Genomic DNA, 16966 nt, shown 5'->3' on the forward strand with positions numbered 1-16966 from the left:
TCCCGGAAAATCCGTTTAGCGTAAACAGTCTTTGCATAATTATAGTGACTTGCGAATTGGCCGATATTACTTCTCGGAATTTCCGTGTATCTTTTCTTAAAATAAGTGTGCAAAATTCTCTCGTTTAATGTCCAAAAATGAGAAGCAATTTAAATAAATGTTAATGACTTTATCTCTCACGAGCGCCATGTGATATCGATCTTCATCTTTCATCCATGACCTATGTCAAGTTTTTGTATTAGAGAAAATAACGAAACAAGTTTGAATATTCTTTTTTTGTAGCTGGGCGTGAGTTTGAATAAAAACACGTGAGAAATTCATTCATTTAGCATGAATCATTCGCCGGTTGGAGTGACAATCGACTGCGTCAATTTAAGGTCACGATGGTCGTAATCATGTGGCTAAGCTAAGAAAAGAAGAAATAATTTATTTTAGTCTTTGAATCAATTCATTATTCTTAAATTTTATTAACTGCTTTATTATTCATCCATTCATCAGGTTACTGATATAAACATCGTAAATCCAATTTTTTTTTAGCTCATTTTTTTTTGTTTTTTATTCCTAATACATTTATTTTTTCAAATTCTTGTCATTTTTTATAGTACTTTTTTTTAGTAATTCTTGTACAATATGTAGCTTTTGGGTTTGTCAGGTTATATTTTTTATAGCTTTATAAGAACAAAAAAAAAAGTTTTTTTTGCTATGCTCGTCCAAAAAATAATATCTTTAGCAAAATAACATCAAGTATGCAACAAATAAATGCATGAAACAAGATAAACACTTTTTTCATTTCCTTTTTATATATAAAAAATATTTGGTAACACCTATAACAATCAAAAAATATAAGCATAATACAGTTATTATAGTAATATTGCACAAATATCGTTTAGCTTGAAATAATAGTCACAAAAACAAATAATAAAACGTTTAGGATTGGGGAGTTTATTGGGGATTGGAATTAGATGATCATGTCAGGTAGTTTCTTTGATGTTCATAGAACATCTTGTCGGAAGAAAAGTCTAGTACAGCTAAGATACTCTAACAGACAATGAGCATACTCACATAAATGAGTGTCAATATACTCAATAGACTCAATATGCTAAATCAATATAATTTGATATACTCAATTTTGTGAGCATATTCACAAACATGCTCCTTGCCTGCTCGAGAGATATTTGTTTCTAATTCCTAGTCTACCTAGAGATTAAGCTGCCTTATAGGACCAGTTTGGATCGACTTGAATCAATACCCTCAGATTATGATGTTTGAATCACAAAACCTTGAGAATTAGGGCATTAGCTCATTAATTTCAAATGTATATTCGATTGATCACAGTCATCCTTGTCCAATCCTCAATCAACTCCAATCAAAAATAAAACAAAAATCATAGAAAGAATCAGAGCTTGAAGTCAACTAAGATATTATATGGATTTGAAGTTGACCATCAAGCTCCAGAAATAATAACAGGACATTTGGGTTGGATAGAAATAGATATAAGAGGGTCGCATGCAATGTTGTTGGAATGATGCATTTTTCTTTCTTATTTTCACAATTAAAAATCATTCCTTTTTAAGGATCATTATTTAACATTAATTAATTATTAATAAAGTATCAATCTCATGACATGCTTCAATGTAGTTACGGAAACAAATGAATTTTTACATGCCTTAATTTCTATTGATTAGTTTGAATTTAAAATTGTTTATTAGGAAAATTTGACTATAACATACATGTATGAACAAATATATAAAAAGTATTTTAACGGACAGGAAATTGAACAGTTATTAATTATAGTATGTTGAAGTCATGTCATGAGAATAGAATGTAATTTAATTTTTTTTCTTTATATCTTAAATTAAACGACTGATACAGAGAGTTGGTGATTTATGGTGTATGACTTTTACGACTAGATGACAGAGAGAATTTTACTTATTCACTGTTTCAATATTATTGGGTGATTTTTTTGTTCCGATTCAACCGCTTTTTTTTCAATAAAGTTTATTATAAATTATGCTAAACATTTTTCTTTAACTTTTTTCCATCAAGAAGGCTCGGGAGTTGATGATGTACAATTCATAAAATAGGCACCAGAGCTCGAATTTTGTAAGAAAAATCGACTTGACTACATACAAAATCCGTAACGAGCTCTGATAGTCACAAATGTCCGCCTTATTCATACTAAATGGAATCAATGACTTTCATCATCAATCAAGATCATTTGTGTCTCAATACTCAAATATTTGATAGTTTATCAATTGTAAGTACCTTGATAGCACCTTTACATTTATAGTTATAGATTTTCATACTCCATTTATACCTAATTTTAAGATTACTTTCAATATTTGAGTATTTTACTGCTTGATATACTTTGAGACATCAAAATGGATCAAAATTATCTTTATTTAATCTAGAAATCAGTTGTGTTCTAGATATCTAATCCAGATTGGGATATGTATCAAAGGCCAAAGGTCAGACACTCTAAAAGTCCAGTAATGTAATTACTGCACTTATAGAATTGAAAGAGTACAGTACTGTACTGAACGTACTTATTGAAATTATATGAACTGTCCAGTGCTGTCTTCACTATTATTACTGTCCTGTATGGAGGTGCTTTCGAGTGTCTAACCCTTGCTATCTTCATACATGCTTCTACATCATGAAACCAGAACATAAAGCTTCAATCCATTTAAAACAAACTAAAACAAATCCCATATTCTGGATACGTCCTTGAAAGCTACATTTTCAATGTCACACAGAAAATTTTAAACATTCTTGGCAATCCACTCATCTGAGTTCAAAAGTTACAATGTCATGAGCAATACAAGTGCCAAAAGTTCGTCTAATTTATGAATTCTTTCAACAATCAAGCCTCCTTGATTTATTTTTTTTTTTAAATTTTTTAACTTCTAAAAATTAATTCTGTTAATTAGACAATTTTATCGTTTCATCAATGTTACAGACAAACAAACAAATAGATATTTAGTCAGCCCATTTAATTTTTTCATCATTCTTCTATAATTTTTTTTTCATTTAAAAGTTTGATTTAATTGTTTTTGGCAAGAAGACTTAATTAATTATTTTTCTGTTATTTTCGTCAACCACTGGTAATTCTCGTCTCTAAACTAATAAAATTATTTCCTCATCTCTCTTGATTTTTTAACTATTATTAAATTTCTAATACACACATAAAATGACATTTATTCCCATTTCAATTAATTCTTTTTTTTTGTAAGTTTAATGTCCTTCAAATATTTTTATTAATTGTTAATTCGCAGATCACTTAATTTCTTACTCGGTAATTTTTTTTTTGTTTATCTACTTTATCTTTCCCATTCACCGCAAAAAGATGCAAAAACGTACATTTATCAAAAAATAAATAGAAATAAAAAGATAATTAAATTAAATCCTATTAATTAGCATTCCTTTTTTCTACTGTAAAACTAGAAAATTTTCCATTAAATGGTTGAAGAGTTGATAATTGAGATAAAGTCAGCACTTGAATCCACTTTAAACACTCATCTTGTCAGATAATCTATCTCACAGTGTTGTTATCTGAGTTCTAAGTCTAGTTGAGTCAGACAAATATTTGATTTTACTCTTGTTAGTTTTATGGCTTTGTTCGTAAAGATAGAGTAATCATTCTCTGACTGAATCATGCTCCAAAGTATTCAAATATACAACACTGCTGTCCAGACGTCGATATCAACTCGGACTTTGCATGGAAAAGTCGACTTTAGTCAGCTCAACTTCATACAACATTCTAGATCTGCAACTGTCTTATGAGGCTTTTTGCGACTTAATTCATCTCATCTGATTTACATCCATTACAATGTTAATGCCCTTATAATCCAATCGAACAATAAAGTCTCGATTAACTCTATTACGTATTTAAAAATTCTATCAATTATCAACTCGAAATGAAAAATTCTTTCAAATTAAAATTTAAAAGCTTAAGCTCTGACATTAAAAAAGCTTTTCAGTTAGTCTCAATCACTCCGCATCAGAAACTATTGAGCGATTCAATTGATTTTTTTGTGATTTTGTTGTATTTTTTGTATTTTTTTCTTTCATTTATATAAATATAATATAAAAATTTTCTAAAAAGTTGTCGAAACAAATAAACGTAGTCGAACAAATTGAAAATATATAAATTGGGACATGATAAAGTTGAAAATAAATAGAAATATTCTCTTTGTCCATTCCATTTAGTAATTTTATGTGTTAATAAATTACTATATATTAATTTAACTGAGGTCTAAAATATTTCGGTTATATAAACTATCCTTCAACTGATGGAATAACTGCAATTGCTGCTCTGGTTTTAGATTATAAACCTATTTTTTTATAGAAAAAAAATAAACAAATAGAAATTTAATTTCAACATTTTCACGATTAATTAAATTTAAAAAATGTTTGAAACAATGAATTTCATTTGTTTTTCTACATACCTGTGCCAACAGCTTTTGTGGTGATGCAGTACGAATAAAGCTTGAAATGTAGACATTCACAAATGTTGCCATCAAGAATTGACAATCGAATCTGTCCATTATGCCACCATGTCCAGGGATCATATCTCCGAAATCCTAAAATGACAAATGTTGAAAATTAATTAGCATTGAGACATTAGACAGCTTGTCTGCAATTCAACTAGTAGCGCCACTCGTGATTGGCAAGAGCGCATTTTTTGAGCCATGTTGGATCATGAACTCACTAAAAACTGTCGAAAAATTCAAAATGTAGCGACTTTTGATATTTTGAATTTTATGCTTACAGCACTTGAGCATGAACTATTACAAAATGCACAATATTACGTCGTTTCACTTTTCAAACAAACTAAAAATGCAATTTTGCAATAAAAAACTATTTCATGACTAAAGTGCAAACTCGTATTACAAGGCATCGCAAATAGAAAACAGCACGAGATAGTTTCAGATTTCATTATCTCACCTTGATTTTAAATGCACGTTTAAATCCTGATGCAAAGAAGCCGCCAAATGGTCCAATTACCGAACTGAATGTGCTCAATGATAAGGAATGCAATGCAAATGGATACATTGTGAAAACTGTCTCAGTTTTTCCCTAAAAATAATTAGATCAACATTTAAACAACTGTATGCTGTAATTACGCAATATATTACTTACAATACGAATTCCATATTCTTGTGGTCTGAACAAATAGCTTGGCTCACATTCGAGTACAATTTTTCCAGCCGTTTCCGAGTACTCAATCGGGCAAACAAAGTATTGGAATCGACATAGGAAGTATGAGAATACGACCCCAAATATTACTGTCGCAAATCCGCCTCCAATGAAGCCTTCCCATGTCTTCTTTGGACTCAATTTGATGAGTGGCGTTTTGCCAAAGAAAAATCCAAACATATATGCCATAACATCATTACAAACAATCATCATGACGGGTACGACAAACCAAATCATTCCTAAAAATAGAAATCAATAATATTTTTGTTGTTAATAGTCGGTCATTCCTCTAATTATTATGTCGTTGTATTTTACCTTCGAAAATATTCTGAATGATCAAGTAGCTTTGCGTGACGACAATAAGGAGAGCAACATGTGTCCAAGCAAATAAGCTAAATTGCTTCATGTAATATTTCTTAACTAATGACAAGACAAACCAGACGAAGCCAATACAATAGAGGCAGAATGAAATGAATCGATGATAAGTGATGAGGAAGCGTAATGATTCAACGCGACTAAATAAGACTCCAAGGTAGTCGAAAAGATTTTCTCCATAGAAGAAATAATTCGATGTGACTAGGAAGTACCATGAGAGACTTCTAAACCATGGGAGTCCGTGAATTCGATAGACTTGATATCCAATTGAAATGATCTCCTGGAAACATTTTACTTGCACGGCGAGTGTCTGTGTAAAAATAATAATAAATTAGCAGTGAGTATCAATTTAAAAATCTGTGCATATTAAAGATAATTACAGTAATCATTAATGCAAGCGGTCCACCGGCAATCATCATACAGAAACCTGAGATCATAATAAATGTGAAAATTCCTCGAATCACCCAGTTCTTCCATCTGTTGCGCGCATCAAGCATAAACGAAATATGAGAATGATAAATTTTTATCGTAAATCGATATAATCAAAATATGTGGCGATTCATTTCCATAATAAGTGATTGTTGCTGTGAATAATGCGCACGGCAATAATCAGCAAAAGCTTAATTAAAACTCGACCTTGTGTAATGACTGCTCGTCAATTAAGGTCATTTCCACAGTAATTATGGAACTTTTTTCGCACGTTAACGTTTACATACCTGTCAGGTAGACCTTTCAATGCTGAATTAAGAACCTCAGGTCTCTTATCAGTTCCTTGCGGAAGCTTCTTTGACAAATCTTTTTCATATTTCTCTTCAGACAATTTCTCTTCTTCGGAATCAATCTAAAAATAATAATCAGAAAGAAATGTGGGAAGAAGACAAATGAATGTTTTTGTTTACACACAGACTGCCTGCATGATTAATATTTTGCAGTTTTTTTTCCTTTCAAACACATAACTTTTCACAAACTGGATGTGAACATTTCACTAAAATTTACATTCGTTATCAATTTTGTGTTATATTTGGAATAGCTTAAGTTATTAGAAGCAACTTATTTTTACCGCCACATTTCTTCGTGACCTAAAGCTGTGTATATTTATTCTTCTTATTCTTGCACATACAAGTCAAGATAAAATTTAATCAAATACATTCTTTTCGTACGTACTTAATGAATGAATTATGTTGCCTTGAAAACCAAAAAAACGATAAGAATTATAACCGGACCTTTTTAGACGAAAAAAGTACAATGATAAGCAATAGAAACGATTTTTTTCGTGATAGCAAACATGAAAAGAAATTGTCATTGCAATCATTAAATTAATAATTGAACAATTGTATGTTTTATGCTGTATATAAATCTATTAAATATTCTATGTATCTTGTTTACACATAAAAGTTAATCAACTAAGTCCGTGAGAGAATCGCAGAATGCGTACAATTCCCTAAATAGTTGTTGCATAAGAAATCAATACGTATGGAAATCAGCAACTGGCAAGGAACAAGTTAATCCAATTTACTAAAGTTACTATGTTGCTTCCATAACTTTTTTTTTCAACTTGAAAAATCAATAACTTAATATTTTTTTTCAACACTCTTTTTCCTTACTTGATCAGAATCTATTGTCTGATTTTCAGCTAAATTATTGCTATCTGAATCCTCTGCATTTGCTTTATTTTCTTCTGATGTTGTTTTATTAATTACAGAATCGGAATAATCTCCAGATCCTAAATTCACATTTCTTCTTCTTAATTCTTTTTCTTGATCACTTGATACATCAATACCCTCACTCATTTTCGTATTTTTCCAATGATATGGACTTGATACGATGTTGAAAAATGTAATATAATTTATGTACTGAAAATATTTTGCTTTTGTTCTTCAATTTATGGTATGACACTTGTCAATGATTACTAAGGTTGTTTTATTATTGTTTTGCAATTTATTAATAAAGCGGAATGTTTGAATACTCACGATATGGCAGTAATTTCAATGATTGCTCTTGAATAACTTTTTGTTAAATAATATCTCAAGTTATATCACAGAATTCCCATAAATTTGAAAAAACAAATTTTCATACTTTTCTGTATTTTTTGCACAAATATTTACTAAGAATTTCAAATTTCTAAAAGCCGTTCCATGTAATTTGACTATTCACGCATTTTCAAAACAAATTAATTTGGAAATAAACATTTGTCACTAAAAAATATAGGAAATTGCGCAATTTATTCAATATGTAAGTATTAACTCTATTAACAAGGTTCCATCTAGTTGTTCATAACAAAATTCCACTTAAACATGCTTTATTTTAGATAATATACTTAAAAACATCAATATTTACGATACAAATCATCAATTAAGCCATAATGGGAGAGGATCAAGCTATTCAAGCCCAAGAAACTAAGAGTTTCTCATTAGATGACTTTGTATATGAACGTACTTTATCAAATAATGCAAATCGAAAAGTTATATTTACACTTGGAAAATGTCATGAAATGCCGGCAATTGTCATATTGGAGAAAATTTCTTTTACTGATGAACAATTCAATGGAACTGACGATACATCATCAATTTTGAAGAACGCGTCATTAGAGAAGATTATGGAAAATGATATTTATCAAAATAATTTCTGTAAAGTTGATTCGGAATTGAACAAATTAAAGGCAACTATAATTTATCCAGCAACTGATAAACACATCAGCAAATACTCGGAACAGAATATTTACGTATTCAATGAAACACCAGAGTTGTACAAATCTGTTACTTTACCTTGCTTGGAAAAGGAACAATTTAATTGTGACTGGGTTTACAATGTTCTGGAACATCGCCACGAAGCTGATCGTATAATAATTGAAGATTTAGATCCTGAGATTGGATTTATGCTATTGCCAGATTTAAAATGGGACGGTGTTACTGCTGAAACTATGTATGTGACAGCTATAATAATGAATAGAAACATCAAATCTATTCGTGATCTCCGTGAATGTCATCTCCCACTGTTAGAAAATATCAAGTCCAAATGCTTGACTGCAATCAAAGAAAAATATGGAGTTAATTCTAACCAAGTTCGTGCTTATTTCCACTATCAGCCTTCTTATTATCATTTGCACGTTCATTTCAACTATTTGAAGTATGATGCTCCCGGAATATTCTGTGAAAAAGCACATCTTCTCAATACTGTCATCGATAATATTAAAATGGTTCCCAATTATTACGAAAAGGCAACATTGAGCTTCACTGCGAGAGAAAATGACAAACTATGTGCTGCTTACAAGTCTATTGCAGAGTAATTGATAAGTTCTTTGTTTTTAAATTTTGAATTAAAATGTACTAATTGTAACAAATTGTCCAGCAGAATTCAATCGTACTGAAAGAAACTAAATAAAAATATTTTTAAGGATTTTTAACGGTAATTTTGATTTTGAATTTCTATATGTTCTTTAGTGAAAACTCTCAAATGTTATTGAATCCTTAATGTGTTTCAAAACACTACAAATGCTGATCAATTTTTCTGAAACCATACAAATGTTTTACAAAAAGATTTAAAGCCACACAAATTCACATTTTTTTAAATAGTTTTTATTTCATTTTCATTTCATCAAAACTATTAGTGAAATTTCATTCAATCACAGACAAATCTATTTATATTTAATTAATAATTCAGTAGTATGTACAATGTCATTGTAGGTTCATTCAACAAATCTTATCTTAATTGATTAATTGAAATATAATTATCATCATACTTTTTTCCTCATGTACCATCAATTAAGTTCCTAATTTTATGCTTTTTTTTGTAAGATAATGAAATATAATTTTTTTTAAGTTAAACCTTGTTTAAGTTGTATCTACAGAGGATACATGAAAATTATAAATGTTAATCACTATTTCTATATTTTTTTATTGTATCAGTTTTGTTTGTAGGAGGAGAAAAATATTCATTTATGCAAATAAATAAGTTTAAAAAAATCTGACTGACAGAAATAAGAAATTTTCTTGTAAATATTTGGCATAAGAAACTGGAAAAAATCTCTATTTATAAATTATGTGGAACTATTTAGGTTGTCACTTGAAATTTTCTGCACACTTTCCTATTGAGTGCTTGTTCAGTTTGTATCTTTGTGTCATTTTTATTTCACAGGATAGAGAGAAAAGGAGAGAGAGAGTATTAAAATGCAAAACAACTGTCACACATCATGATTCTTGCACAATTTACACAAAACGTATTATTTAGTGACGGATACACAAAAATGACACATACGATCCCGAGTAACACAACATTACCACATAGCACGTTGTGCAACACGTAAATTTTGTTCGTGGAGCGAGACAAAGACATTTTAAAATTAAATAAAATTTATACTCCATCCAAATTTGGTAGCGAACGTGAATTATCAGAAGAGCTATTTGTGGCTGCTTGTCCATCAGATGCTTTTCTATTTGAACGTAAATCTATTTCTAAAATATTTTGTATATTTAATTCCATAGGATCAAAATCATCACTTTTCTCGAATATCAAATCATTCATATTTGCCTCATTTGGCTCATCCATTCCTTTCGTCTTTGTTGTCATCGTTGGAGATCCAAATACATGTTGGCATTTTTGCTTATTTTTGTTATCAATCAAAAATTCATTCTCAAATTCACAACTATTTAAAAGCTTTGTGTCTGAGTAACGACGTCTTTTCTTCTGATGTCGTTCATCACGAAATAGATCCTCATCATTTCCCACAGAGTTAATTGATGTCGGTAGTAATAAAGTCGAATGACGATGAGTAATTTTTGGATAATTCTTATCATTAAGTATATCATCATTCTCAACAAAAATGGACGTTCCAATTTTATCGTTGTATCGAATTTTCATACGTCTATCGTCATCATCATGTTCCTTAACTTCCTCTAATCCAGGAATTATTCTATGAAAATTTGAATCATTATCACCACCAATTGCTAAATTCTTTGTTGTTGCTGACGTATTTGTTGTCGATACGGACGTATTATCATAAACATTATGTAAACTACCACGAGATGAAGCGCCTTCATCATGACGTAAATGATGTTTAAATGAGATCTGACTGTAGCTAATATCATCATCGAGTTCATAGCATAGGGAATTGTTCTCAATATTTGCAACAATTTGGGATTGTTGACGATGTGAGGGATGAGCTGAATTATACTGATATTGTTGCTGTTCGTTATTTTCAATTACATTTATTGGTGCTGCTATGACCATAATTGAGCTATTATTACGACGAAGCATTGATGAGGCGTTTGGCTCAACAGAGGATTGATGAGAATTTTGTATTGTTGCTGGCGAATGCGATGGATGTAGAACGGGTTTCTCGGGAGCATTTTGAATTAATAATATTCTAAAAAACAAAAAAAAATGGGTGAATATGGATATGCGACTATGAATGACAAGGTTAATTGTATTTTCATGATTGTATTATTACCGATTTCTGGCACGCCATCTTGAGCATAAATTTAAATATTGTTTGCATTGTATGTACATGAAGACAATACCTCCTGTGAGACCTACAGTCACAACTACTAATTTAGTCCAAAAAGGCCATCCTAGTTTTCCCAGTCGCACCTTTAAAATGGAAAGTAAGTGATTGTTAATGCAAGCATTCAGTATTAAGAGGTCATCAGGGGGCAATAATTTAAAGTATAGAATTAACGGATATTCTGAATTTAAAATTGAACAAAAGTTCAAAATTTGAACTTTACTTGAGTTCCAGGAATCAAGCCTTAAATAACATCAATTGCTTAGTATCTACGCCTTTATAATAACAGCAATTGATAATGGAATTGATTGACAGACATACAATGTGCTGTTCCATTAAATGTTTCACTTACTTCCTCCGCAGAACGTTCAATTAAGACACACAAACTCCATATGACACATAGAGCAGCCGCTAAATGGAAAAGTACGGCACAAAAGAGTCGACGACGTTCCACGCCTGACATGTCCAGACTTCGCCACTGTTAAAAAAAATGGAGGCAAAAATTGAGTTATAAATAGAATTGACATTAATATTAATATATCTGATGAAAAGTAAAACTGCTGTTTATGATAATTAAATGCATTGATAATCAATCTGTTACTTTCTATTTTCAATTTTGAGTTCATTAATGATAATTTTTTATGTCTCATGAATTTCAAACCCACTTATATTCATAGATAGATAGATGGATAGATAATAAAGGAATTGACTTGACCTCGCTCAATTTCAATCACGCACGCTATAATTGTGGTCATCACCATAAAAGAATTTCCATTTTTCGTGTTAGTTACGCGACTATGAGAATTACACTTAATTCATGTGTATGGATTATTTTCATTTCTCGTTTGTATGTTGATATTTGCATAAGACACGATTTGTTTACAAATCTTCTCTCTTTCTGTACAGCTGATTCATTAAACAAAAGTAGAATCGCTTCATGTTGATACGATGATTTTTTGAAGTATTAATAATGGAGTATAGGCAAAGGAAATCAGCAAATTATGTAAATATTTGTTCTACTTAATATCTTCCTATAAACAGCAGCTCCTTATAGAAATTACCCAATAAAATGTCATTCTCACCTCATTGAACGGCTTAATTTTTGACTGCATTATAAATGGAAATTTGCCTGTGTATCGGACATATTTTTTTGGATAGATAGCATGGAAATAAAAATGTAAATAAATTATAAAATTATTAATCATTTTAATTATTCTATCGTACGTAGTGGAACGTTCAGAAATTATGTACAATTTTAATATGAAGTCCATGATTATTTTATAAAGCGTATCATAGGGCGGTACGTAATTTCAGAACGTCCGATAAAGTGTGACATGAATAGCATTGAAATTATGGACATACACAACTCGCAGGAATTCATTTCGCTTGCTGTAAGCCACTGTTGCAAACATTGTTGATGGACATATCGGAGACTTCCAGCACACATACATGGTGTTAGTAATGGACTAATAGCATCTGTTTCATGACATATCCTGCAAAAATCACCACTCGTTTGACTGGAACTTGATGAACCAAATCTATATCAGATGACAAAATAAAATAGAGGAAATGAATCGCTTGCTTGTTTTTAGTATCACAATAAAAAATCGATTTTTTTCTTCTCTGCATCTCAAAAACATGTATTGAGAAAATTTTATAGTGAATAATGAATATTTATCAATAAGTACACACTTTTCACTTGTTTATTTCATGACTGTATTTACGTAATACTCCCAAATAATACAGTATACGGAAAAAAGGTCTTATAAATATATTTTTGTATTTTTCACTGCTAATCTTTATATCAGATTACCTCATAAACACTATTTTTGTTATTATTGAGATATAAGACTCAATGGAAGTAATGCGTAATTATTGTTTAAATTTTGCTAATTTACCTATATTCCAAATGCTCAATACTAGTCTTGCGGATGTTTAGCGGATCCATTTGTGAAAGAATTATTGTAATACAATGAGTAATTTATGTTTTTTTCCTTCCTTAATTATCATTCGCCATCAAAATTTTCTTATCTAATTTTTCCAATATATTTTCACTTTTGTCCAATTTAAATGATTTTATTTGATCAAACTAATGCTTAACATAATATTTAACTTTGAAAAACTAAAATACACAGAAAGCCAATGTTCACATTCTTAATAATTTAGCAATTTATAGCTGTTATAATCATCAAAAATCACTTTTGCTACTGAAAAGCTTAACTTCAAAAATAAAGAGAGAAAAAAGTCGGAAAAAACTTCACGAAAACAAAGGAATGACAACTTAGTAACATATGATTCAAGTTGATGCGTTATATTGCATGCTGCGCATTAAAACCGGTCCTATTATTATTTAATTTTTAACGAATATTTTAATTTTAAATTCCATGTTATATTTAAAACTCAAATGGACTGAAAAGACTTGAACAATTGTCTTACTGAACGAATATTTGCAAAATTCAAAAATTTTAAATTTCTCAATAACTAAGTACATTCAGGTAATAGGATCTAGAATTTATAATTTGAAATTTTTCGCTTAATTATTTTAATTACACTAAACTACCTGACATTGAAAATAAAAGCAACAAAAACAAGATCCCGACAAAGTGCATTTTTTGTTTTGTAAAAATAAGCTAACTTTGTTTCGTTAAGGATTTGTCTACTCATGACGTCATTTTAAAAAAGGGATCTTCAGACTTTTCGTCTATAGTTGCTTATTGCTGTCACAAAATTTCCCTTCAGATCATCTTCCCTAAAAATCGACGTCATATGTGAATGGCTCCTATGTTTCGTTAAAAAATCAAAACAACAATAAAATTGTTCATAAAAATATTTCATTAAATTTCCTGCCTTTTTCGCCATAACTAACAACATACTCGACAGAAATGATAGCAGGAGGACACGGCAACCACAATCCAAATGAGGACTGGACAATGTCAAAAGGTAAAACTCTTTTAATTCAATATAGTTTAAATATTTAAGAAACAATTTTGCATTAATTATTTTAAACAGGATTCTACATGTTTTATTTGCTATTTGTTGCCGTTTTTCATCTGATCTTACTCTCAATACCTTTTATCTCAACGCCAATGGCTTGGACACTTACAAATATTACTCATAATCTCGCACATCTCTATTTTCTACACATAATCAAAGGTAATTTGCATTTTCTTCTACGTTGCATTTGGTGTTATGTGACTGTTGTAAAGTGGCAAGTAATGGTGGTTCATTCAATGATCCAGTGCCATGTGATTGATTTGGATTTCGACTAAATTATGGTTGATTTCTGAAACTTAAGTCACTAATTTCATTTATTTGCCGCTAATTAATAATCCCGACAATCTAGTCTTAAGTTATTAAGAAAGTCAATTAACTAATAATTATTATATAAAAATAGGTGCTCCATGGCAATCCATAGACTCACATGAACACATCAGAGAAACTCATTGGGAGCAGTTAGACAGGTAAATGACATTAATTTTCTAGTAGTCTGTTTAGTATATTTAATTCAATTCATTCTTTTTATAGTGGCGTCCCATGGACTCTGCAGAGGAAGACGTTAATCTCAATTCCAATAATCCTGTTCTTGCTAACATGCATGTACACCAGAAATGATGAAATTCATTTTATTGCCAACTTTATATCTCTTATAGTTTGCATTATACCAAAACTGCCCTCATTTCATCATCGAAGACTATTTGGCATCAATAAATACTAGACTGTATAATTGAAAATCTCATGTAGCTGGCTAAAGTGATTAATTTTTGGGAAATTTATTAATCCAGTCAATAAAACTTTAGCTGGGTTATATCCAAGAAAAACAAAATTATTTTTTTCTATAAATTTCTCATCTTTTTATTATTATTTAAGTTTAAATATTTCATATTTTACATACTTGGAGGCTAATTCTATTCTAAAGGCTAAATCTGTATACAGTTTCCTTCCATCAAGGTCAGAAGTGATTCACAGGAATGACCTTTAGAATAGAAACAGCTTAAAATGAAAATAATAAACTGATACGATTAAAAATTAATTTTCATGTTTCATTTTTTTTGTGTATTTTTTTCATGTTTTTTCTTTAAATTCCAAAAAGAGTAGTATTAATCATATTCAGTAACACCTAATGTATGCTTTTTTTTGCATTATTTCAAGAGATAAGCATCGGACCACTCCTTTATGCTTTTTTTTTTAAATGACATTAACTTGCAAATAATTTCAAAAAAATTTCTAAAATAAAAAAAGCATTTTAACACAACAAAAAAAGAGACAGCAAGCTAACTTATGATGATGTGGCTTGACTGTTACACTAACTAATAAATCGAAAGAAAAAAAAAATATGTGGATTTAAATTATTTCACTTGTAAAGGGATCAGCAAAAAATTTAAGAAATTCAATCGCGGGTAGTTTCTTGACACTATCAAGAATTTAGCATAATGTAAATTTCAATATAAAGAAAAATCAGCAGCAGCAGAGAACACATGAGATTTAGATCTCATACATTGATTTGATATTCGATGAATTCTTTACCATTGAATCAGAATGAGTTTGATACTGAATTTTGACGCGTTCAGGCAAATTAAGACCTTCCTTTAACTTCCGTCCGATCTCCATAACTGCATCTTTGTTGTTACTATTGCCTGTCCAAACAGCTGAAATAACAAAAATGAGTCATTTATTATTCATAAAGTAAGCTTTGCAAAAGTCATCAATTCTTACCGATTTTGTCTCCTTTAGCACGAATGTTTACAACTGCGCCACAAACATCATCAAAACTATCAAATGCTTCACCAATTAAGCACAAAACTGTATCAATCCAATAACGATCTAATTCAGGACGTTGATTTTTAACTAAAGTTATCATCCAGCGTCCACCATTCTTATTTGCTTTATCTTCCCACATTGGTCGAATATGTTCCTTGAATAGAGAGTAATCACTTCCAATTTTAACTTCACTTGGCTGCTTTATATGAGTAAATAAGCTCCAAAAATCTTCAACTGTATTAAATGTCGATACTTTGTTCTGATTATCTTCCCATGACTTGTTACGATCTGGCTCGAAGTACCATAATGTCCACGAATGTTGTAAAGGATGTTTGACTAATTCAGCCTGAGATGGTGCCAATTGTTCCTGCTTGGTATGTTCAGTAGAGTTTTGCTAAATGGATCAAAGTAGACAATGGAAAAAAATTAGATTTTGGAATTAAATCTTTTTAGAAGCTATTTCTTTACAATCTTTGGGATAGCTCCACTTGATGTTGATGCACTAGCCATTTTAAAAACTTTTTTAGGCACTGGATACAAAGGAAGTAATTTAATTTAGATTTTTTTTAAGAGCGAAGTGCTTTAAGGTCAAATCTTTTCTACTATTTGAAAAATTGAATTTATCAATGCTTTCTTTGATTGTTTTAGAAGTTTCTTATCTTTTAAATTGAACGCAAAATCTATAAAAACAAATATTTTTCAACAAGTCTCGAAATTCGAGTGCCCAAAAAAATAGAGCATGGAATTAGGCCTGATAAAAAATCATCAGTTTTTAGAAACTTATTTTTTTCATCGAAAACGGGTAGTTCTTGATGTTTTTAGTAGTTACTCCAATAGAATGGATGCTTCTTTACACTTTTCACTAGTTTAATACTTACACTCATTAGTTCTGATGCCATTTTTTAATAAAATTAAATTTTTCAGAGAAATTTGATGTAAAAGTTTTTTGGAGTCGTACGTCGACAACGTTATGTGATGTCTGTGAAAAGTGGGAAAAAATTTGAAATTGTTTTCACCCCTCAAAATGATAAACGTTATTGAATTGTCTGCTGTGTTTGACAATTGAGAGTTTAATAACATGTATTATGCTGAACAAAACTTAAGAACAAGATAAATTGATGAAAATTATCTATT

General features: G+C 30.1%; 5 protein-coding genes across 6 annotated transcripts; 2 read left to right on the forward strand and 3 right to left on the reverse strand.

Moving 5' to 3' along the window:
* Window positions 1-39: 39 nt before the first annotated feature.
* Window positions 40-7477, reverse strand: Cds (CDP-diacylglycerol synthase). Its single transcript, XM_070641592.1, has 8 exons — window positions 7179-7477; window positions 6291-6415; window positions 5955-6051; window positions 5515-5884; window positions 5143-5438; window positions 4948-5079; window positions 4449-4583; window positions 40-4334 (listed from the first exon to the last, which is right to left on the reverse strand). The coding sequence occupies exons 1-8, from the start codon at window positions 7362-7364 to the stop codon at window positions 4245-4247; spliced, it is 1431 nt and encodes a 476-aa protein (XP_070497693.1). The 5' UTR covers window positions 7365-7477; the 3' UTR covers window positions 40-4244.
* A 338-nt stretch (window positions 7478-7815) lies between these two features.
* Window positions 7816-8996, forward strand: Dcps (Decapping enzyme, scavenger). Its single transcript, XM_070641421.1, has one exon. The coding sequence runs from the start codon at window positions 7937-7939 to the stop codon at window positions 8858-8860; it is 924 nt and encodes a 307-aa protein (XP_070497522.1). The 5' UTR covers window positions 7816-7936; the 3' UTR covers window positions 8861-8996.
* Window positions 8997-9127: 131 nt separating this feature from the next.
* LOC139091358 (uncharacterized) lies at window positions 9128-13286 on the reverse strand. Its single transcript, XM_070641399.1, has 6 exons — window positions 12973-13286; window positions 12437-12612; window positions 12157-12203; window positions 11427-11552; window positions 11021-11160; window positions 9128-10936 (listed from the first exon to the last, which is right to left on the reverse strand). The coding sequence occupies exons 1-6, from the start codon at window positions 13020-13022 to the stop codon at window positions 9925-9927; spliced, it is 1551 nt and encodes a 516-aa protein (XP_070497500.1). The 5' UTR covers window positions 13023-13286; the 3' UTR covers window positions 9128-9924.
* Window positions 13287-13783: 497 nt separating this feature from the next.
* On the forward strand, window positions 13784-15104 carry ORMDL (Orosomucoid 1-like). The gene is made up of 4 exons (XM_070641431.1): window positions 13784-14014; window positions 14084-14227; window positions 14469-14535; window positions 14600-15104. The coding sequence occupies exons 1-4, from the start codon at window positions 13957-13959 to the stop codon at window positions 14787-14789; spliced, it is 459 nt and encodes a 152-aa protein (XP_070497532.1). The 5' UTR covers window positions 13784-13956; the 3' UTR covers window positions 14790-15104.
* Window positions 15105-16862, reverse strand: eIF4E1 (eukaryotic translation initiation factor 4E1). 2 transcript variants are annotated; one of them, XM_070641430.1, is made up of 3 exons: window positions 16711-16862; window positions 15788-16226; window positions 15105-15720 (listed from the first exon to the last, which is right to left on the reverse strand). In XM_070641430.1, the coding sequence occupies exons 1-3, from the start codon at window positions 16729-16731 to the stop codon at window positions 15557-15559; spliced, it is 624 nt and encodes a 207-aa protein (XP_070497531.1). In that variant the 5' UTR covers window positions 16732-16862; the 3' UTR covers window positions 15105-15556. The 2 variants fall into 2 exon arrangements, with proteins under 2 accessions (XP_070497531.1, XP_070497530.1); XM_070641429.1 differs by lacking the exon at window positions 16711-16862 and adding an exon at window positions 16301-16444.
* Between the last annotated feature and the right edge of the window lie 104 nt (window positions 16863-16966).

This window comes from Chironomus tepperi, unplaced genomic scaffold, assembly GCF_022539635.2.
Source record: "Chironomus tepperi strain 1889 unplaced genomic scaffold, CSIRO-AGI_Ctep_v1 contig_244, whole genome shotgun sequence".
NCBI lineage: Eukaryota > Metazoa > Arthropoda > Insecta > Diptera > Chironomidae > Chironomus > Chironomus tepperi.